The following is a 25,064-nucleotide window of genomic DNA, read 5'->3' on the forward strand; positions in this document are numbered from 1 at the left end:
ATTATTCTCCCTGTGTGTGCCATACTCTGCCTGCTGCCCTATGCTCAATGTGTGTGCAATACTCTGCCTGCCCTATGCTCCTTGTGTATGCAATACTCTGCCTGCCCTATGCTCCTTGTGTGTGCAATACTCTGCCTGCCCTATGCTCCTTGTGTATGCAATACTCTGCCTGCCCTATGCTCCTTGTGTGTGTGCAATACTCTGCCTACCCTATGCTCCTTGTGTGTGCCATACTCTGCCTGCCCTATGCTTCTTGTGTGTACCATACTCTACCTGCCCAATGTTCCCTGTGTGTGCCATACTGTGCCTGCCCTATACTCCCTGTGTGTGCCATACTCTGCCTGCCCTTCACTCCTTGTGGAATGTGAACTTGGTAGGGTTTGTTTTCAGGGTTGATAGCATTTAGAAGTTGTTGTTAGGGGCCCCTAAGGTGTTTAATCATGTGCTGAGGGGTGCTGTGTTATCCACAGGAGTGGATGAGGCATATGGATTTATGGGTATGTTTTAATATGACCTTAATTTTTCACATATGAGTGATAAGTGATATCCCTGCAGTGAGCACCAACCATTTCTTTTTTATGTGCTACCACCATTAATGTGGTAACATGGGTGTGGTTTAAAGTGACTGTGGTTTAAAACAGGGAGTGGTCAACACTGGCTTCCATTCTCCGCCCTCCACCGCATAGGCCAGAAAAATTCCGGCCCCTGGTACCACAGAAGTTAGACAGTACTGATATAAAGTACATTATTATAAATTGGATAAATAGGAACCTTTGCAAAGGCTTACAGTGTCAATTTTAGAACATGTAACCTAACCTTAGGCCAGAGATACTGCACCCCCTGTCTCCATTCCAGTATATAGGACACTTACCTCTAGAGAGAAGTAAAAATATCTGAGATTTGGTATATTCTCTGATTAAACCATCCTGACAGTTACAGATTCATTTAATTGGGTTAATTCTAGTTTTCACATTAAGATTTATTAGAGCAGTGCATTTCATTTCAATCTGGAACTATACTGCAACACTCTGGGCAGATTTATTAAGGGTCGACTTTTTGATTTTTTTTTATGGTCAAAACTGTCAAATTCAATTAGGGAATTATGTAAAGTGGAATCAAGTTTTTTTTTAAATAAACAAATTAGATGTTCGATATTTCGAAGGGTTAAGAATCGGACAATTCAGTAAAACCTGCTGAATTGTCAATAAGTTATTCATTGAAAACACTTGAATCGAGTTTTATTTTTTTATTCATAAATTTCCCCCAGTTGAATTTTGAATTCAATCAAATTTAATGGAATTTAAAAAACTCACATGAATTCAAAATTCGACCCTTGATAAATGTGCCTTTCTGGGTGGATATTACCCAGTTAAATTATACTAATAGTGGTACAAGTTAGAGGAGTTTCCCAATGTTTTCACACGGAACGACTGTGACACAGCATATGCAATGGGAAAAGGTTACTTTTTTTTGCTGGTGGTACTTTTTTATGTATAGTTACATAGGCAAAGAAAATACATTTGGGAGCAGAAGTTTATTCTTAAGTCTAACTGCTTATGTTTGTATAAATCCAGTTATGAATCTTTCCAAAGCTGGTGAATTGTTCATTCATTCCTGTCCCTTTTGTAACTGCCTACACACAACTGAGGCTGCCCAAACCACACCCAGTTAGCATGTGTAGAATAAAGGTGGCCATCAGGGTCGGACTGGGGGGGCCTGGCGCCCACCGGGACTATGGTCCAGGGCCTCCTCCGACCCCCCTCGCCCCCCTACTGCACCTACCTACTGCACGCACCTACATGAAGGTGCCGCTCAGCGCGCGTGCGTTAAGGCGCCCTCACTCGCCGCGCCTGCATGAATGGTGCAGATGGCGTTGCGCCTAAAGAAAACTTTTTTTTTGTAGGATCCGATCGGCAGAGGGGCCAGTCCGACACTGGTGGCCATACACAGAGAGATCCGCTCTTTTGGCGAGATCACCAAACAAGCGGATCTCTCCCACATTGAGGTGGGTGATATTGGACTGATCCGATCATGGGCCCTAGGGCCCAACAATTGGATCAGAATGGAGGCAATGCGGGTGGTCGGATTGTGGGATTGCATCAACGAACAGATGCTGCCATGATCCGATGGGATTTTTTACCCTGCCCGATCGACATCTGGCCGACTTTCGGCCAGATAACGGTCTGGGAAGTCTGTCGGAGGGCCTCATAAGGGAGGGCCAATAAGCTGCCGACTCAGTCTGTCAGCAGGTTTTATTGGCGTGTGTATGGGGGCCTTTAGATTGAAAATAGGCAATTGCACCTCAGGGTTGCCGATGGTAGTTGCGTTTTTGGATAGTTTATGGTTGGTGCTATATTGGGAATACTGTCCTTTATATGAAAAATACAAAACAACATCTGGATGTCTGAAATCTGCCCATCTTTTTATGTACTTATTGATATATTCCCTATGTGTTTTTTCATCTGATTAGACTTTTCAGAAGAAAACCTTTATTTTCCCACTTATATATTTCCTGAGCTCCCTGAGGCCAAACCAAAGATCAAAGGTACCTCTGGACTTGTCCTGGTGCAATTACTGTATAAGCTTCCCTTTGTATTTATTTCATTACTAGACACTTCCAAAATATATTTACTGGAGTTAATTGTGGTTTTTGAATTGCTTTCTCACCTGCAACCTATTCATATTTTTATTATCAGTGACTCAGCTGTGGTGCTTTGATGTGATCCGTCTAGACTTGCAGCTAAATGTAGATATTCTCAAAGTCCACTGCTTTTTTGCTACAGAGCCCAATCCCTACACTCCTACATATCAGTTTCCTGTCTCCACTCCTAGCCCTAGCGCTGAAGGTACTGTTATTGAAAGGATGTAGATAATCTTTCTGCACAAACATTGCCTTGACTGTTGGATTTTCCACTCCCAAATCTGTAACCAGTTTGTCTTTACTGTTTAATGTAACAGTCGGTGGGGTGTTAAAAGTGTATTTGCAGTGATGCTTGTAGTGGTATGACATGTAGAACAATGTGCTACTCCTCAACTTGTATGGAATTAAGTTTCCAAATGTCTGGAAGAATTCAGTTTCAACACCAGGGGCAGATTAATTAACGGTCAAAGTGAAAATTCAAATTTTTGAAGTCAAAACTCTCAAATTCGATTCGATATCCAAACTCGATTCGAATTTTAATTTGAATTGCGAGATTTATCATAGTCTGGCCCTCTAAGAACTCAAATTTGACTATTCACTACCTTAAACCTGCCGAATTGCTGTATACTTCAATGGGAGAGGTGCAGGGATCTATTTGGTGATGTTTGCAGCCTTCCTAACATTCGAGTTTTTTTCAGGGAAAAAACTTGAATCAAGTTTTTTAAATTTGATTAGAGTTTTTCTAATTTGAATCAAATTCGATTCAAGTTTTCGGGTCAATTAAATAAGTCCGAGCTGAGAGAATTCTATTTTATTAATACATTTCGATTGGTCGAATTTCAAGTTTATAGAAGCTTATGGGAGTTTATGGGAATTTTTAAAAAAAAAACTCTCATGAATTCGTAATTTGACCCTTGATAAATCTACACATAGTTGTTGGGCTACGGTTTAGCTATCTCTCTTTGTAAGATGAAGCTCCAATGAGAGAACTTTATTCATATTTTCACAGTTACCGTTGAGTGGCTTTTCGTAATTGTGTGTGTGTACAGTATATATAAAATTATTTAATGTTTTATGTTAAAGTACTTAACAAGTCAGCACAAATTAATAAAAGTGTTCCAAAACTAAGAGACAAGGAACCCATGATCCATGGACTTACCATCTAACTTGGGAAGGCTTATGGACAAGCCTGGGAAGGCTCATGGACAAGCCTGAAGGCTCACGGACAAGCCTGAAGCAACTAGCATGTGTGCAGCTTTAAAATACATCCATCTGCCTTGTGAAAAATATTTAAGAGGTCAAACCATTGTATAAGGGGGTATGCCCATAGGCAAACCTGCTTGTCAATTTTTCATTGAAAGGGGTGATTCACCTTTAAGTTAACTTTTAACATGTTATACAATGGCAAATTCTAAGCAACTTTTCAACGGGCCTTTATTATTTATTTTTTATTGTTTTGGGATAATTTGCCTTCTTATGCTAGCTTTTCCCTACTTTCATATGGGGGTCACCAGTGCCGGGCCAAGCAGACCGTTCGCCTTGGATACCTAGCCTAACACCACTCCCCCCCCCCTCTGTGCGCCCGATGTGCACGCAAGTCCCTGGAGTGCAGTGTGCACACGCATGCGCAGATGAGAGAGTGCTGAGAGAGTGACGGAGGAGAGAGAACGCTGGCGGTGGGGTCAAGGGGAGAGAGCGCTGGGAGGGGAGGAAGTGGAGAGCAGCCAACATGGGGTAGGCAGAAGACAGGTACCAGCCCCCCCCTTTGGTTGCACCCTAGGCAGGTGTGTGTGCACACATGTTTGTGCAACTTTTAAGGACAAGTGTAAATATGCATGGCATCTCTGATACATTGCTTTTACAGCACAGCCATATATTTTTCACATTGTGGAATGCACAGAGAATGCATTATTTAAAGAAGAAGTAAATCCTAGCTAGAAATGCTGTATTTTATATAATGGACTTGTTGTACCAGCCCAAAGGCCTTGATACGTTCCACTGCATGGTTATCTGCAGGGGGTTGTTCCAGTGACTGGGCCTGAGGGGGTATTATGGCTGCAAATCTTTCACCAGTGTTGAATATTTTTAGGTCAAGGTACAAATGGAGGGAAATTTGTACAACTGTTTACTTATTACTGATCAGCTAGAGGTAGATGGGCTTGACGGCCCAAATATCTCTGTTCAGTGGCAGTACAGCAGCTAAACCATACCTCCCAACATTTTAAAAATAGAAAGAGGAACAAAAATGTGTTAACCACGCCCCATTTTGTGGCCCCACCCCCTAATTACCATGTCCATTTTACAAAATTTGGCAGGTTATGGAAAGTTTGAACACATTTCTGGGGGTTGTAGGGTCAGGATTTATGTGTTATTACAGTTTTTCTAATGAAGGTGAATTGCCTTTAAGCTGCTAGTCACAGTTTCCCCAAGAGACCTGCTTATCTTAAATAGTTACAATTGTTTGTTTGCTGATCTTAAATTGTAAAAAATGTATCTAAGTGCACCTGCCACATCTTCTGGGCTCACTGTCAAAAGTCAATTACGTTTTAGAAACTTTGTATCTTTTTCTGGCTTTTCAGTACAGGAGATCAAAGAGAAAGTCGGGACATTTCAGTAACAATCTGGGACTGTGGGTTTAGCTGTCAAAATCAAGACTGCGAAAAATGGGACATTGGGGAGGCATGGCTAAACGGTACCATGCACTGGACAGGCACACGTGGGTAAAGGCATGCTATATTGCTCTCACTATTCTGTGTGTGCCAGCCTCTTGCACAGCTTGTGTGTGCTTTTTGTGTACAAGCACACTTTAGAAGGAACATATCAGCCAATGTTGCTCCTGAGAATTTTTCCCCTATTCCAAAATGTACTGTAGTTACACTTTTTGTCCCTGTGAGAGAGAGAGAGAGGAGTATGATGGTGGTGTGTAGAGTCCAGTGTATACTTGTACAGACATAAAGGGGCAGTATACAGAAGGTAAGTATGACAAGTAGTACTTGTATATTTTAATGAGGTGTGAGCGACCGTTGTCACTGTTGTTGGAAACACACAGCAAGAAGTGAAAATATAATATCTACTTTCTTTTCAGCAACCTGGTAAGCATAGATATCGATATCACTAACACTGGCACTCATGTGCAGCAATAAAACAGAAGCATCAATATATATGTTGTACACAAACCTGCTTTTCCTTTATGTTTTTGGAAATGTTCAGACAAAATGTGCATAGATCAGTCTCTATGTCAGTATTACCTTAATTTCTGCTTACAGAGCTATGTGTATTTTCCGGAATGTGAGCTTCCATATTTGCTTATTCCTTCAGCCTAAATTGACCTTGTATCCATAGGCCTCACTGAAACAGATTGTCATAATTAATGATAGATGCTTGTCTTGGAATGTGGAATTATGATTATTGTTTGGCCAGGTTTGCTTATAGTTCACAGCAGATTCACGGTTCATAATTACTGGTGTAATAAACAGACATCTGATGGGTTGTTATGGGTTATGTGCCCATATCTTCCAGTATTTGGCTTGGCCGTATCTATTACTGACCAATACTGATATGATTTTGAAGTCCATAACTGGTCAATATGTATATGTTGCAACTAAATATTATGTATTAATTACCTTTAATGCTGGGGCTAGAATGGCTGCTTTTTGAAGGTCTGAAACCACCAAGGAAAATTCACACCCAGCATCTGCAAAAAGGGCAAATAATTGGGAAATAATTGATGATTGTGGTAGATGCAGAACTCCTTGTACTATGCTTTGTTAAAGGGAAGTTAGACTTTGAACAAAACAAGCAAATCTGCATATAAATCCACTGGTCTAAAGAAGTGTCCCTCTTTAGTCAGTAATGACAGGGTGTGACCCAGAAGATGCTACATGTACAAAGAAGAGTAATGACTGTCTTCATCAGAGTAATACTTGCGCTTGTGGTCAAAATATTAACACCATAGCGTGACCTCAGCCTCTGGGCCATTGCTCTACTCTGCTTAGAAGTTATTTCCAATTGAGCTTTACAAAAAGCCCATTGTGTGTTGACTGCTTTGTTATTTCTGCCTTTGCAGAGATATTTGCCTTGTAATTATCTTGTATTCGGTGAACCCCCAGAACACCTTATTCCATGCTATGTTTCTCTTGCAGATGATGAATCTGACTCCTACCCATCCTATGGGCGCAATTCATATTTGGACGATGGTGAGTTAATCTGGTCTCATTGCTAAAGCTAATCTGTTCCATTCTTCTTCCCAAACTGATGTTTGTTTGTTATATGTTCTTTTGTCTATTTCTATATAGTACATAAGAATTATACATTCAAAAAATTCTATTATTGTCTAATATTGGTCATGTATGGCCAGCTTATTGTCCTCTTAAATGGAACAGTAACACCTAAAAATGAAAGTGTTATAAATGAATGACAATATAATGTACTGTTGCCCTGTACTGGTATAAATGGCGTGTTTGCTTTAGAACACTATGATAGTTTATATAGAAATAGGGGTAGCCATTCAAGCACAGGATACACGGTAGATAACAGATATGTTGTAAAGAATCCCATTGTATACTACAAAGTTTATTTATCTGCTGAGTATCCTGTGCCTTTTCTCCTTTTTCAGCTTTGAATGGCTCCCCCCATGGCTACACAGCAGCTTGTTTATATAAACTATAGTAGAGTTTCTGAAGCAAACACAACAGTTTTACCAGTGCAAAGCAACAGGGCATTATATTTTCCTTACTTTAAAACACTTTTTTGGTGTTATTGTTCCTTTAAATATGTAATATGTAAATACTTTACAGTGCATAGAAGTATAATATGTGTATGCAGAACTGATCCCACAATGCCTCAACTCATGTGCATAACAAATAAGAAAGAGTTAATCTTACCTCTCTAAAACCCTAACTTTTAAGCCAGTCTCATCCATATTCATCACAATCACATAGAGTTGCATCTGCCCCAAAAAAATCCACCCAGTTTCTGGTAACACCCACAGTTTTTGGTGCCCAGGTCTCAAGTCAGAGCAGACAGAAAGCAATAATTGAATAACTGAGACAAAGAGGTTTAAATCTTAGCTATTTTATTCATATAACCCAGGGGCGTAACTATAGAGGAAGCAGACCCTGCGCTTGCAGGGGGGCCCAGGAGGTATAGGGGCCCCACGAGGCCCTAATTCATATACAGTTTCAATAAATATTGGTAAAACAAGTCAACTGCTGAAAAATAATTTGCTGTGGGGCCCAGTAATATCTAGTTACGCCACTGATATAACCCCTTTGAGTACTGCTTGTCTTTAAATAATCAATCACCCCAATATTTTTTTTCAAGCCAAACCGCAAGCTGGGGTGCCTCGTTCCAAGAGTGAGATGGATAATATTGATATTGATCAGAACATGCGGAGATCGGTCACTCTCCCTTTGCCAGCACGCTCCTCCTCCTTAAAACCCAGCCATGAAAGGTATGTTATTACTTTTAGCCATTTTTATTTGTCTTTAACTGTAGTCAGTCACGCTAGTACTTCTTTATTTGTTGGCTTAACATTTTATTGACATCTATCACAAGCACTGCCTTTGTTTTGACTCAAAAATTATTTAAAAACAATTTCAATCTGACAACACAGAAGTGATTTGGTAGCAAAAAAATTTCGTTTCCTCTCCTTCTGAATCCTACAATTGCAGTTATAACCATGAGCATAAAGTATACCGTGGGAACTGTGCACAAACCATTTATAGTGCACACGTGAAAATTATTTTTAATACGTATTGATAAGTTATGAGAGTCATAGAACATATGATACTCATTTAGTTATGCTGTGTCTTCCCACATTTCTCTTGCTGGAACACATGAAACATTCACCACAGGGAAATGTGGGTAGAAATGCCTGTGTTTAGGAGGCCTAAGTGATGGCACACTAGGAGATTACAGTAGTTGGTCACAGTAAATCTCCTGGAAATGCTTTGCACTGGCAGTAATATATATCCCAGGTGAGGGAAATGTTGCTTTGCTTCAGGTTTCTCAAGTAGCCCAAATTTCCTCAGGAGGCAACTTCGGGTTACTTCAGAAAACCAAGTTGATTTTGTGTATTTAGCTTTTAATATTTATATTATTGCTGCTGGAAAGGAAACTGTTATTGTGGATCATGGGTGACATATTCTCTTTACTCTGCCTTTGCTAAGCTTGCCTTATCTCTTTTACTGTAAGGGAGCTAGCACACGGGCAGATTCTGGGAGATTTAGTCGCCTGGCAACTAATCGCCTCTTCTGCGGGGCGACAATCTCCCCAAACTGCCTTCCCCCTGCTATAATGAGAAAACGCCAGCACCAATGCACTCACAGTGCTTCGATTTCCAAAGTCGCCCGAAGTTGCCTCACAAGGAAACTTTGGGCGACTTCGGAAATCGAAGCGCCGCAAATGCATTGGCGCTGGCGTTTTCTCATTATAGCAGGCGGAAGGCAGTTCAGGGAGATTGTGGCCCCTCAGAAGAGGCGATTAGTTGCCAGGCGACTAAATCTCCCTGAATCTGCCCGTGTGCTACCTCCCTTAATGTTCAGTCAGCAACAGACATCTCCAGTATAAATGCAGATAAACAGAATTAATCCTGCTTTACCTTTGGGCAACACAGGCTCTGATGCTGAAATCTGTGCCACAAAGCACCAGGGTTTCTATTGTTTGCCTCATAGAATTATTGACACGGGACCTAGGAAATTGTTTCCTCCATGCAAACGTTAACAGGATGATAACTTTTTTAAATTGATGACAGCATTCATTCAACTCCTTTAATTCGATTCCTGTACCCACAGGAGCAGACAAGCAATGCTGGGAACACACAGGACAGAATGAATTGCAAGCAGTGCTGTGTGAAACACAGGCAACTTCACTTTATGGCAGCTACATGATCAAATGCCTATACAGGGGTGGCTTGTTGTACTACCACTCCCATCACACTCTGTGTGAGATTCCTAAAATATCTAGTAGTTAAAAAGTGTAATGTCATTGTGACATTTCCCCAGAGCATTTAATGGACAAGCCAAGGGTCTTGCTTTGTGGGAAAGAGCAGAGTGCAAACGCTGTTTTAGCTCTGCCCCAAATCTCGTTCTGACAGTTAAGCTGGCTATAGATGCAAAGATCCGATTGTTCGAATCCCCAACTTTCCCATCTCCAGACCTGCCACTAACCTTTCAGATCAAATAAAGTAGTAAAAGAACAGATCAGACGATGTTCTGCCCCTGACAGCAATCGTACGAAAGTTATGTCCGACAAAGCTGGTGACAGTCTCCCACTGAAAATCGTATGATTGGCAATACATGCAGAGATATTACCCGCAGCCGACATCTTTTAACCTGTCTGATCGCCCAAACGACTGATCTCTGCGGGATGAAAAATGTCGGGACTCACCACACACGGCCCGAAAATCGCACAAATCCTCCATTTGTACGATCAGATATTTGCATCTATGTCTTATGCTAGTGTTTATGTTTGTAATGGGATGTAAGCTAAACTATGAATTGTGTATGCAGAGTGATACAAAACCCAGTAGAGTTAGGAGTAATAACACAGTCAGGCATACAGAGGGTTAAGTACAGCCCAGCTCCTCCTTCTCTTTATCAAGTTAATTCTATCCAGGGACTGAAATGAGACACATCTGTACATCCTCTGTGCTCTGACGGAGAATTAGATATAATTCAATATGTTCTCTAGGAAACCAAAAACTCAGTTCTATTTTTGTACCTATGCTACGCAAGGAAACTGCCATGAAAAAAAGACATAAAATTCTCCTAATCTCCAGCAAATTTCCTGTTTAGAGATGAAAATGCCTGGACAGAGGATTAGTAACTTTGGAGCGTTTCCATCCAAAACACATGTTTCCCTAGTAACAAGGAGGCAGGCTTATGTTAATTGCTTTCCTTGTCCTCAGGAATGACTGGGATCCCCCAGACAAAAAGGTCGACACCAGAAAATACCGTGCTGAGCCAAGAAGCATTCATGAGTATCGGCCTGGGAAATCCTCAGCCCTTGCCAATGAGAAGATGGTAATGTATTTAAATACTGGCCTCTGAATTCCAGCAGCTTAACATGTCTGTGCAATTCTTGGTTGATGCAATCCACTCCAGTTACTAAAAACCAGTTCACTAGTACAGATAAACACGAGGAGAGGAGGGGAAGGACTATGGAGGGGAACGTGCAAGTACTGGATCTTTAACAACTTGGGACAAAACCCTTCTGCAGTTAGAATAACTTATATATCAGGGATGCCAGGTCCTAGTAGTTATATACTAGGTCTCACCGCATGGAAAAGGTTGTAGGCAAATTAACTGGATCAAGAAAGGTAGTGAGCATGACATGCCTAATCTAGATAATACTGCAGATGGGTTTTATCCGCTTGTGGACTGCAGCACTCCATAGTTAATCTTATGGTCTCACAGACAGCATAGAGATGGAAGAACACATTTTCAGTGGCACCGTAAGATTTTGTTTAACGTTTGTTCATGTATGTGATGTTTTTGAGAGAGTCCTGTCTTCAGCTACAAAAGGATTAATTATATGGTCTACCTGCTCGATATGTCATGTTTTAATCTTCTCTTGTTATACTGCAAATAATGTTTCATTTAATCTACCGTTTGTTTATGGCTCATTCTACATGTCTAATTTTTAAATCTGAATTAGGATTACACTGCTTATTAAATGTTGGTGTATGTCTGGCGTACTTCGCTGCTCTGACAAAAAGCCTGCCCTCATTTGCTTTGACTACTGCTGGATCAAAGAGCTTGCAGTTCCTTGAAAGAAACAAATGTTAACTCTCTCCTACCGCTCCTGTTTTCCATGACCGATTTTGACTCTTGTTCTTGTGTCCTTTTGTGTTGGAGGAAATCTTGGAAACAACTGTGTGATGTCTGTGAATTCCTTCCTTTCTTCTTGTGTAAAAATGTCTAATCCTTTCACTGTTAGTTTTGTAACAACAGAATTAACTTTTATTGAAACGGACAAGGAAACTTTGAAACCGGTTTCCTGTGTTTTTGTTGGGCAGGTGTTTAGAGCAATTGATACGAGCTCTTTATGAATGCTTTATACTATTATGCAGCTGTGCTACAGAGAATAATAATGGCTTTGGGATTTTTATGAAGTTTGCATATGATTAGTAGCGATAATAATGCCGGCATTATTCATTTATTTGACTGGAGTGATATTCTTGCTTTGCTTGCGCTATAAACTTTACTCATCTTGAATAATTTTCACATATCTGAATAATGTAGAAATGTGGATTCAAAAATATTTGTTTTTGTCTGCACATATCTGAATAACCATAGGTTACATAAATTTTATTTATGTTTTACAGAATTTCAGTATAAAAAATCTGTTAACTTAAAAAGCAAAAAGGAGATAGATATGGCTATTGAACATGCATGCCTTGTTTATCAGGTTGTAAGTTAAATGTTGAATCCTGCCCCACCCACAACACAATGCTGGGTATAGACAGAGGCCAATGATTCTTTTTCCCAGGGAAACTGCTATGACATGTTACAGTTTGGGCATGTGTGCTAAATCAGCCTGAGAGATAATAAATCACTTTTAGTATTAAACCCTTAGGGGCAAAGCATAAGAATTCTGAGTTAAAAGAAAATATAGGGTCCTAAATTCTTGTGACAAATATTTTCCTTTCACAATGCCAAAAAGCATTAAGTAAGTGCAGAATGTGCTAATGGAACATAGTTTAGAAACTTGGATGCCTGAAATTTTTTTTTACAAATGTAGGGGGCAGATTTACTAAGCTCGAGTGAATAATTCGAATAAAAAAATATTCGAATTTCGAAGTAATTTTTTTCGACCATCGAATTGGTCAAATTCGATCGATCGAATCGAATGATTCGAACGATTCGAAGTAAAAATCGTTCGACTATTCGACCATTTGATAATCGAAGTACTGTCTCCGTAAAAAAAACTTTGACTTCATACTTCGCCACTTTAAACCAACGGAATTCCAAAGTTAGCCTATGGGAACCTTCCCCACCACTTTTATAAGCTTTTTTTGGTTGAATAAAAATCCTTCGATCGATCGCTTAAAATCGTTTGAATCGTTTGATCGAAACTTTTGCAATAAAATCCTTAGAATTCGAAGGATTTTACTTCGTGGGTCGAATTAGAGGGTTTTTTAATCCTCGAAATTCGACCCTTGATAAATCTGCCCCTAAAAGATCCTAATAACACCCTGTAGATATAGAAGGGCTGCAGTCATGTTAGTGTCCTATCTGCTGTGCTGTTGGAAGGCATCAGGGCAGATCAGGGCCGGAACTAGGGGTAGGCAGAGTAGGCACATGCCTAGGGCGCAAAGCTGGAGGGGCGCCAGGCACTCACCTTCTCTGCCTCTGCTATCCCCTAGTCCGGTCCCTGCTCTGGCCGACGTGTGCGTATCTTTGTTTTGCGCATGCACAATCGTGTTTTTCCACGCATGCGCACTCGTGTTTTTTCGTGCATTCGCGTAGTGAGCGCTTTGCCTGGCCAGGCTGCCTAGGGCGCCTGCCTGCGTTGGCCAGGCACTGGGACAGATGTTCATTCTTTGGGCAGGTCACCAACATGGGGGGCTGGGAATTATTAGGTAGTAGCTACTGGCCCTATGTTAACGTGCCTGTTACTGAATGATTCAAGATTCAGTTGCAGATTTAGTAAATGTTCTGCAGAAAACAAAGCAGGTTTAAATATTCAATAATATACAGAGCCATAGCTATGAATTTCTAAGATGCAACACTAACACTCTAACACCTCTAACACTCCATGCACCATTAGTCAGTCAACTTATAAGAGCAGATATAGCAATTGCTTGTGTCATCAACAGGAAACATAAACTTTAGTGGCTTAGGCATACCTCCCAACATTTTGAAAATAGAAAGAGGAGCTAAAAGTTTAGACCACGTCCATTGTATGACCACACCCCTTAATTACCATGTCTATTTTACAAAATTTGGCAGGTTATGCAAAGTTTGAGCACATTTCTGGGGTTTTAGGGTCAGGTTTTATGTGTTATGAATGAAGGTGAATTGCCCTTTTAAGCTGCAAGTCTCAGTTTCCCAAGAGACCTGCTTATCTTAAATAGTTACAATTGTTTCTTTGCTTATCTTATATTGTAACAAATGTATCAAAGTGCAAGTGCCATGTATTCTGGACTCTCTGCCAAAAGCCAATTAAGTTTTTAGAAACTTTGTAACTTTTTCTGGCTGTTCATTGCAGGAGATTAAAGAGGAAAGTCGGGACATTTCAGTAACAGTCTGGGACTGTGGGTTTAGCTGTCAAAATCGAGTCCTGCGAAAGGTATGGGAGGTATGGCTAAACGGTACCATGCACTGGACAGGCAAAAAAAGTCAGGACATTTCAGTAACAATCCAGGACTATGGGTTGAGCTGTTACAATCTGGACTGTCCTGTGAAAAACTGGACAGTTGGGAAGTATGGTTTAGGTAGATAGGAGAATGAAGATTGTCCATGTTGAAAACATTTGTATGTTACTTTTCACCTGATTGTTCATAGAGTCAAGCTAACAGAATCCTGGTCATACACTGGACGGCACTGATTGTTTACTGGGTCATTCCAGTCTCAGTTGCCAATGTATTGGCCTATGTATGAAGCCAAAACTAGTATACTACAAGCGACCTGATATATTTTAGGCAGGTTTAAAAAAAACCCTCAGATAAGGAAGTCGTCTCTTGATTTGTCTGCTTATAGCCATACTGTGATGCAATTGCTTGTTCTAGGATTAATAATCTAATTCGCCTAATTTGCTTTTCCACCTATGTTGCTAAATGGGGCAAAGATTCTCTCATTTGGCAAACTTGGTCTTTTCTTTGTATGGCCAGCTTCACCCAGCATCTGAAACACAAGCAGAAAGTGACAGAGAAGTTGGAATTCACATAGGAGTGGCACTCCTGAATCAGCCTAGTGTAGGCCATGCACATCCCATTGGCTCCTACTTGTCGGGCCTCATACTTTTTAGTATATGTGCGGAGTGTTCAATTGTTCTGTGTCCAATGAGTTTCTCATGCCTGGTCTAGTGACTGACAATTCATTTCATAATTGTCATCTTTTATTTATACCAGTATGGGATCCATTATCAGGAAACCCATTATCCAGAAAGCTCCAAATTATAGGAAAGCCATCTCCCATAGACTCCATTTTAATCAAATAATTTGAATTTTTAAAAATGATTTCTTTTTTTCTGTAATAATAAATCAGAACCTTGTACTTGATCCCAACTAAAATATAATTAATCCTTGGTGGAGGCAAATTAATCCTATTGGGTTTATTTAATGTTTAAATTGTTTTTTTGTAGACTTAAAGTATGGAGATCCAAATTACAAAAAGATTCCTTATCCAGAAAAACCCTAGGTCCCAAGCATTCTGGATAACAGGTCCTATACCTGTATTTGAAGTTGCTCTGGTATACAAGAGTATATTCTACATGTACCTTTAACAGGCCTATATGCACATATGCTTAAAGGAACAGTAACACCAAAAAAATAAAAGTGGTTTATAGTAAAGAAAATATAATTTAGTGTTGCCCTACGCTGGTAAAACTGGTGTGTTTGCTTCAGAAAGACTAGTATAATTGATATAAATAAGCTGCTGTTTAACCCTGGGGGCAGCCATTCAAGTTGGAAAAAAGGAGAAAAGGCACAGGATTCACAGTAGATAACAGATAAGCTCTGTAGTATACAAAGGGATTCTTTAGAACGTATCTGTTATCTACTGTGTATCCTGTGCCTTTTCAACTTTTTTTCAACTTGAATAGCTGCCCCAATGGGTGTTACTGTTCTTTTAAAAGAAACATGGGGTCCGTTTACTAAAGTGCGTTAAAAATATTCGCACAATATATAGACAGAATTTTTGCCAAATATGTTATCGCCAGTTTACTAACCTGCGGTAAATATAAATTTGCGAATTTTCTTGCGCAAGAATAATTGTTCGCCAGTTATCGCATTTGCTGAAAATAACGCTACGTACACATTAACGCATGGTTTAGTAAACAGCGAAATGTGCTAAAGACAAAATTAACGCCAGAATATTCGCAAACTTTTACCGCCACCTATGTAGTGGCGTAAAAGTATTATTTTCGCCAGAAAATTCTCAAGGGGCAGGAAATATCCCATAATACTGTTATTTTTTACCCATCATTCTTTGCTGACAGGATAGAGAGATCTGTAGCTATTGCTGACAGGATGTTTTGGCTTCTGCTTCTATCTGTTGCAACAGCAGCAGTTTCAGCTCAGAGGTGTATTATTGGCAGCGGGCATCAAAGTCCAAGGATTCGTCAGCCTCTACACTTTTTTGGTTTCATTGTGATTGGCTACATTAAACTGTGCATTTCTGTGAAGCAAAGAGATTGACTGGTATCATTTCTTGTTTCTATGATTCTATTGGCAGAAGGGTTTATATGATGCAGACATGTTTGATTGGTGTCACTCTGGTGATGTTGTTGGATGGTATAATCATCAGTCAATAAAGTTTATGAGTTTTGAAGGTGCATTTCTGGCCATAAATGTCACAGTAAAAATTGCCATAATAACCGCCATAAAACAAGACTATTTTATAGCATAAATATTCGCAAAAACTTAATTTTTCGCCAGAAAATTCGCAACTCGCTAAAATTACCGCTAACGTAAGCTGGTTCCTTAACGTAGTTACCGCAAGTGATCGCAATGACTTCTGAGCGTATCGCTGTTTAGAAAACTTAGTCGCTGCGAATATTCTGGCGTAAAAATATTCTCAGCGATAACATGCGGAAACTTAAAGTCAGATTTACCGCACTTTAGTAAACGACCCCATGGATAGCTCTAACTTCTATATTTGTACATCCAATATTTATTATCCACTAGGTGGCAGCACATCTAAGCATAATAAGGTTATAGCATCTGCTCCCATATTCTGGCATTACTTATGAACTCATACCACTGTATATTTTATATCAAACAATAATATAGATCAGCTAAAAAATTTCCACATACATTATAAATGGGGAGGTTTAAGCCATTTATATAATTCTGCAGCATTTCCTCAAGCTTATTCACTTAGCCTTGTATGTTTTAAACGTTGGAAAATTCTCTTGGACCATATGGTTTCTTTTTCAGTGTCCGTCACACAGAAAGAGGCAGCATGTTTGTTACTTCTGTAGCTATGATTTACTATTGTTTGGAAGGATATACATCTGGAGCTGGAGTCGTCAAACTCCCCTATTAACCCAAATCTGCTAGTAGCCTCTCTGACTATTTGCCTAGTAGTGCTCCAGTGGAATGGAAATAAAAAAAAGAATTTATTTGTTTTAAACAAGATTTCCAGTTCTTAAGGTTACATGCATGAACACATATAGGACATATTTATAAAGGTGTGTCCAGTATTTTATGGAAAACCAGTATAGAATACAATCCGTTTCTAAAAATTCCGAATGACACCACAATTTTACATCACATTAACCCTGGCATAACCCTATGAAGTCAGGAGGGATGTAAAAAAAAGTACCTGTTAACTTGAAAGAAGCACAATAGCTAACGCCAGAATTTTATACCCGGCTACACATTTGCAGGAACAATAACCTCAACAAAAACTTTGATTAATTTAGAAATCCTCGATACTTGTCAGTTGAAAGTGGTATCCTCTAATACAGTAAAATGTGGGGGTGGGAAATGTGACTTGAATTATTACAGTAGCTGAAGAACAGAACAATACCTGCATCTAAAATGCAGGTACTAGGTATGGGACCTGTAATCCAGACTGCTTGGGACCTGGGATTTCCCAGATAATGATTATTTCTGTAATTTGGATCAATATACCTGGAAAATTATTTAAACATGAACTTAACCCAATAGGCTGGTCTTGGCTCCAATCAGGATTAATTATATCTTACTTTGGATCAAGTACAAGGTACTGTTTTATTATTACAGAGAAAAAATAAATAGTTTTTAAACATTTTAATTATTAGGATAAAATGGAGTCTATGGGAGACAGCCTTCAGGTCATTAGGAGCTTTCTGGATAACGGATCCCATACCTGTACATCGTACATCTGTGCAAATGTGAACAGTTAACTGACTCTAAGGATTTGTTCATGATTGCCAATTCATTATTGTTGGTTTAATTTTTTCCCTATAAATTTGTCCGCAAAAATTCTTTAACAAAACGATAACTTGCTGGGTGGGTTTAACTTTGATCTGATCATACAATGCTGGGTTCATATTTCGCCACAACTAAATTAATTTGAACAAAATGCTATTGTGAACAAGCCCTGAGAACTACGGCCTCTTTAACATGCAGAACGGAAAGTCCTCTGTACATATAACACCTTATTTGTAGCTCTATGTTCCTTTTGTGTGGCTTTCCAACATACTGTATGCTTTGCTGTCCCTTTATCCATTATACTCTCAATGTCCTCTGTATATTTGTTTTCTTGTACTATGTGACTGTCTGGCTCTGTTGGGGACTTTGTTTCTTACAAGCCCTTGTCCTGTTACAGTTGCAGTATTCAGTGAGATACATAATAAATTACGTCTGACTTTTGGACCCGAGCTCTGGCAATAAAACGGCGCACTTGGAAACTCTGCAACTGTAACAGCCCTTTCTCTGTGTTCCTTTCATAATCTTCTTTTCCTTCTTTCCTTCCATTCCCTTGTCATGAATTCTGTAGACTCGGGATAAAAGTCCTGAAGAGATAGATTTAAAGAATGAACCTTGGTATAAATTCTTTTCGGAGTTGGAATTTGGGAAACCGGTAAGTAGGAGAGAACTGTTTCTGGTAACTTTTGCATTGTTTCACACCAGAATACTAAACTCGTAGAGACATTTGTGAGCTTGTTTAATTCTAATGCTGTGTTTGTGTGTGTTTTGGTTGTACCACATCTGTGTGTTACATATCTTTCACATGGTATTGAGTTGCTGTAATAAGACATTCACACTGAGAGGAGTGTTGTTTCATAGAGATGGAGGGATACAGATTTATTCAAGCAAGCCTTAGCTATTATCACATAATAATCTCTTCCACCCAAAGGCTGGCTTTTTTGCCAAGTATTGATAATAGGCATGCCAATTTAGAAGGTTGGCCCAAAGATCTGACCAGACAAAATTTACCTGTGGCCCTGCAAACTTTATCTATAAAACTTAATCTAATAAGAAGGGATAATTACAAGGATGACATTCTCATTTTCCTAATCAAGTGGGGGGGAAAGTTAAAAACAAACAAACTTGTGAATTGGATTAAAAAAATTATACATGTGTTGCTCATTTCAGCTTTAAAATATATTTGCTGGTATAAAAATATAGAATTGTTTTTACATACACTGGCCACTGGCACTGACTCTGAGGCCCAAATGGTTCCCATTACTGTTTTACATTTGTTAAAATTACTTGGTGTTGTTTTAGGCAGGGAACACTTTTTGTTGCAATTACATTTGGGCAATAACCTGAAATAATTCAGGAACTATTGTATTTGTGAGATACATGTCTAATGAATAAAGTCTGGGGATTTTTTTATTTCTTTATTTATAATAATATCCACATACTTCTCACGCTTTAATCAGTGAATCCACCTCTCCCTGACAATATCAGGCTCTGAATCAATTCACAGCACCATGTACTGTATAACATTTGGTAGTACATATGGATTCACATCAGAATGTGAAAAAGATTGTGGATTTCCTTTTTATATCTCAAATGAATAAAACAGACCAATTCAGTCACTGAGGTTAAGCCCAACATCTGACATAATCTCCAATTATGTCTGGATCAACTATAAAAAAGATCAAGCCAGTAGAAAATATGGTCCTAGAACTATAAGAAATGATTGCTCTATACAGAGCTTTTGAGTTAAAGGAACAGTAACACTAAAAAAAATGTGTTTTGAAGTAATGAAAATATAATATACTGTTGTGCTGCACTGGTATAACTGGTGTATTTAATTCAGATACTGTAGTATAGTTTATATAAACAAGCTGCTGTGTAACCATTGGGGCAGCCATTCAAATCTGAAAAGGCAGAAAAGACACAGGTTAAACAGCAGATAACAGATAAGCTCTTTCGAATGTATCTGTTGTCTACTATGTATCCTGTCCCTAAATGGCTACACCATGGTTCCAAGCAGCTTGTTTATATAAACTATAGTAGAGTTTTTGAAGCAAAGACATCAGTTTTACCCGTGCAGGACAACAGTACATTATATTGTCATTCCATTAAAACACTTTCATTTGTTGATGTTACTGTTCTATTAACTCGGATGTATAAGGCATAAAACAAAACAAATATCCTAAAAACAAAGACAGGTCTGTTAATCGGTTTACATTGTTTCAACAGTCTGAGCCATCAGGACAGAGAATAGAAAGGGACAGGCAAACGGCTTTCAACAGCGATAAATATACATATAACTTAAAAACCATAGAAAATTTGTAACGGATGTATACTGCAAAGTTACTTAGAATTAGGTTTTCTATTATTAGTAAAATATTTTTTGGATTGACATCCCTTTAATTAATCTTGCAAGCTTTTAGAAAAGTTAGAGGGTTACAATACCTTAACAGGGAAGCAATGTGTCTAGTGATCTACTATAGCAAGACTGACTCTAATCATTCAGAATAATCTCTTAAATCTGAACTCACCCATCCCAATACAAGAGGATCTTTTACTGGGCTCCATCCAAGAACAAGACACAGCCATGCTGACAACAGGGCCTAGTATTTTGATTTTGAGTATCTAAAAATGCTGTACAGTACCACTGCTAACAGTTTTTGGTCTCTAATGGATTTTACTAGCTCTACTGTTTCATCCAGCTTTTTAGCAGCTGGTTTTGCCATGCATAATATACTGTATATTTCAGGACCCGGTATTAATGGGTAGATCTGGTAGTGATTTGGCAGGCAGCAGCACACAGTGCATTTTATTATGGATTATAATTCCCAACTGTTAGGCTGGTGGAGGATGCTGGAAGCTGCATGCCATCTGAATAATGACTGATTTAATAATTCAAATTTGCAATTTCCCTTTTTATTGATCACTTATTGTAGAGAGAGAGATGGCCTGTATTTCTTTCCTTACAAGGGAAAAGAATACGCAGCACTTATCAGGAAAAAAAAACAGAAAATGAGGGAAACGGTTGCAGATGCTGTTCTAAAAGCTCCAGATGTGAAACGATTATAGGAGCCAGACTAATGTCACTAATGTGACAGAAGATTTGCGAGCTGAGTATGGTTAAAATTTTCAAAATTATTATTGGCTCTGGAACCATCCCAGGTATATGAGGCAAACATAGTGTTTTGCATACATGTATGATTGTGGAGCTTATAGGGAACATCACTGCTATGTATGCAGTTACTAAAAAAGGGAACCTTTAAGGAACAGTAACACCAAAAAATGAAAATGTTTAAATAATATATTGTTGTGCTGCAATGATAAAACTTGCTTCAGAAACATTACTATAGTTTATATAAATAAGCTGCTGTGTAGCCATGGGGGCACCATTCAAGGCTGAAAAAGGAGAAAAGGCACAGGATGCATAGAAGATATTAGATAAGCTATGTTGTATACTATGGGATTCTTTCAAACTTATCTGTTATCTACTGTGTATCCTGTGCTGGAATGGCTACCCCATGACTACACAGCAGCTAGTTTATATAAACTATAGCTGTGTTTGTAAAGCAAACACACCAGTGTTACCAGTGCAGGGCAACAGTACATTATATTGTCATGCGTTTAAAACATTTTGATTTTCTGGTGTTACTGTTCCTTTAAATAGAGTACAGTTGTTAATAATTGTATGGTGTGGGCACTTCTATATTCCCTCTCTCACTGGTAACAAAAACATTCACCTTTACTGGTTGGCTGCCCCAATATACCAGATTCCATAGGATAACACAGTACTGTTACTTAGGACATTATACATTTCTTGTTCTACTGCTGGTTGATTGTACTCCGTGTTAAGGCATAACAGTTGCTCCATGGTATAAATGGGCTCCAAATACCCGCCATGATATCTATTTTAATCCAAATAGAAAGATGATTAACGGTCTGAACTTTGATTTGGGGGACCATGAAGGCAAAGGATCAAAACAAATCCTCTTGAGTTGTATATTCGAGGTTATTTTTTGTCCCAACCAATAAATTGTTTGCCCCATCTCCTGCGTAGTGTTTTATTTATGCAGGTTGAATACAGTTCTGTTTCTGTCAGACACCAACCATATGACTATTTATTATTAAAGGGATTGTTCACCTTTAAATTAACTTTTAGTATGATGCACAGCAGTCAGTGATATTCTGAGACAATTTGCAATTGGTTTTCATTTTGTATTATTTGGTTTTTGAGTTATTTAGCTTTTTATTCAGCAGCTATTCAGTTTGTTATTTCAGCAGTCTGGTAGCTAGGGTCCAAATTACCCTAGCAACCATGCATTGATAAGAATAAGAGACTGGAATATTAATAGGTGAGGCCTGAATAGAAAGATGAGTAATAAAAAGTAGCAATAACAATACATTTGTAGCCTTAGCATTTGTTTTTTATATGGGGTCACTGAGCCCCATTTGAAAGCGGGAAAGAGTCAGAAGAAGAAGTCAAATAATTTAAAATCGATTAAAAAATAAACAATGAAGAACAATTGAAAAGTTGCTTAGAATTGGCCATTCTATAACATACTAAAAATTAACTTCACATTTTTAATTATATGCAGGGAAACGGTTCCTCGTGTCTGGGGTGAATGGGCAGAAGGGCTGGCGGGTTAAGACTACAGTTTGCGCTGTCAACGGCTGACTCTCAGCCGCATATAATCTCCTGCACGCTGATTCACGAAAGACTGAATGAGAAGAGCATTGCGAGTAGCAGCAGGGACTCTGTGCTGCTGCCTCTCCACTGACTGTGCTTCTGATTAACTCTTCGTTAACATTGCATCTATTGTTGCGTATCTAGAGAGACAAATGCAGTCTCAATACAGGGGACTGCACTGTCAATCTCTTCTGCCCGCAATTACTAACTCTACCTGAGACGGCGGGTTGGTGCTTTTTGTGGGGTTACTCCAACAAATACTAGCACATTATTTATGTAGTCAGTGGCACCTTAATGTTGTAAAAAACGCACAGCGAAACATGTGAATGATCTCTGCAGCTCTGGAACTGCACATTACCGCAGAATGATAAACACTGCATAAATATTCGATGATATGGCCAGTTGTGCTTCAAATCATTTATAAACACGCTACTTGACCCTACCTGTCCGTACCATCTATGGGTTACACAGTAAATATATAAACTGTGATAACTAACCCAGCACAGGATTTGCTTACCGTTTATAAGCTGGCGACCTAGAGTCATATCAGCTTGTCTCTCCTATGTTTTCTTTTAATTAGACATTCTCTTTCGGTTATTTTTTATCACTAGTAGTAAAAGTTACGATTTATTGGGGAGTCTCAGAATGATTTAGTGGGAAGTTGCAATGTATGGGAAATACTTTTTCTCCATGACATACCATTTCTCCAGAATGTCCTGTGTTCTGGTTCTAAATGACGTATTTATGATTGTTGTAATTACATTTGAATCTATTAAACTTGTTGCTGGTCTTCCTTTTGCTATTTTACCTTCAACTTGCAAAAATTTGGCAGACCCTTTATATATCATAATATAATTGACCTTTTTTATGATGTCACAGGATGCCACATTTCCTGCTTAAAATGCTGGTTTTAGGTTTCTGTAATTTATCTGAAACACAGTGAGGAAGTACTTACAGTATGAGTACTAGGGCTGCTATCATGCTTTTCAGGCAGGAAATAGAGGTTGAACACATTTCTAAGGGGAAATTGTAGCATGGCAGCTTTTAGAAATACAATTGATATACTGTAGTACAACTTATATTTAGTCAAATATGACACACATCATTAGTAAAAAGAAAACTATTTCTATCCAGCATATGAGAACACCTTTGTGTAGTCAGATAAAATAACACAAATGTTTTTTGTGTGTTAATACAGTTTCATACAACTGTTCTCTCCAAACAACATGCTCTTTATTACGTTCATTTTTATTTGGTGTTCTGTTCTAAAAAATATATTAATCTCAGAGCTGTTTCCTTATGATCTGATATAACATCCATAAAACCACAGCACATTGACAAAGTAAATCCATTTTGCTTTATGATTTTTATTAGCTATTTTTTAAGGAGACAAAAATGGCAACATTTCGGCCCTCACAGGACCCTTTACCAAGCCTCAAGATTCAACGGATTTACTTTGTCAGTGTGCTGCAGTCTTATGGATGTTATATATGACTTTACTAACCCACGGCAGATTGGGTAATTGACTGCTAAGCACCTGATCCCAAGGGATAAGACACAGAGGTGGAGCACTTCACTATTGTATGGAATTCCTTATGATTGGATAGCTGTGGAAAGTTGATTTTAGAATTCCAGAAAACCACCATCAATCAAAATAGACCTTTAGCAAATGTCATTCATATGCTAGTCATACAGTGGGCAGGCCAACCCTTATTGTGTAGTTTGAACTATTGTGAGTGAAACTTATATCTCGTTGTCCTTCACTGCCAACATGGAAATTCAGCCATTTGTAAATGTGGTATGTATCCGAGCTTGCAGCCAAATATATTCTGCAGGGCAAGGATTCTCTGCAATTTATTCCTATCTCCAATGTTTGTTCCCTATTTTCCTTTAATAGCCTGCTCTCTCCTGGTTTCCACCTACCTCTGAAACAATTAATTGAAACCTCATTTCTAACAGCTATGGGGCCTGAGGGTGGGATTATGGGGAGGTATATTGCATGCATGATGCTTAGCCTGGCAGACTCTTGTAGGACCTGCTCTTGCTTTTTATAATTTTCTTCCTAGTCAGACTCTTGCCTCCTGTATGATTCCTGTATTCATACTTCTTGTAATGTCTCCTTTCTCTGTCTTCATTTCCTCATTTCTGCTTTCCATCAGCCTCCAAAAAAGATATGGGATTATACTCCGGGGGATTGCTCAATCCTTAAAATAGAGGATAGGAAGGTAATGATGTTTTCTTAATTGTGTTTTACTGTAATTGCTTTCTTTGCAAGTCATACTTTACGTGCGTGTGTCAGGTTGTGTTTGTAAGGCATTGCTCAGTAAAACGGTGTTATTATTTGATTAAAGTGAAGCTATTTGCTATGTTATGGGTTCTTGCTTTTAGTTTGCTGTAATGTACTAGCTATTGTGTGCATAAAACATACTATATGTTACTCGGGAGCTCCTATATTGCCTTCTTTAGTAGAATTGACCTTTATAAATATAATATTTTAGCCTTACATCTGTAAAAAAAAAAAAAAAAAAAAAAAAAAAAGGCTAGGTTTATGTTTTAACATAAGTATGCACAATGTCTGGCAGTTTATGCTTAACCAGGCACACAGTACAATACAACACACTTGCCACACAATATGTCCGTTTAGTCGCTGGACTGCA

The 25,064-nt window shown here is 38.8% G+C and overlaps 1 protein-coding gene across 10 annotated transcripts in view; it reads left to right on the forward strand.

Moving 5' to 3' along the window:
- The window catches only part of LOC108705262 (sorbin and SH3 domain-containing protein 1), a 138,741-nt gene that overhangs the window by 81,805 nt on the left and 31,872 nt on the right, over positions 1-25,064 (forward strand). For all 10 annotated transcript variants that reach the window (XM_041571065.1, XM_041571063.1, XM_041571064.1 and 7 more), the window contains 5 exons: positions 6,784-6,837; positions 7,964-8,093; positions 10,551-10,665; positions 18,295-18,378; positions 24,567-24,632. In XM_041571065.1, the coding sequence (XP_041426999.1) occupies positions 6,784-6,837; positions 7,964-8,093; positions 10,551-10,665; positions 18,295-18,378; positions 24,567-24,632 (449 nt within the window). The remainder of the gene's footprint in view (positions 1-6,783; positions 6,838-7,963; positions 8,094-10,550; positions 10,666-18,294; positions 18,379-24,566; positions 24,633-25,064) is intronic.

Source organism: Xenopus laevis, chromosome 7S (genome assembly GCF_017654675.1).
Source record: "Xenopus laevis strain J_2021 chromosome 7S, Xenopus_laevis_v10.1, whole genome shotgun sequence".
In the NCBI taxonomy this organism is placed as follows: Eukaryota; Metazoa; Chordata; class Amphibia; order Anura; family Pipidae; genus Xenopus; species Xenopus laevis.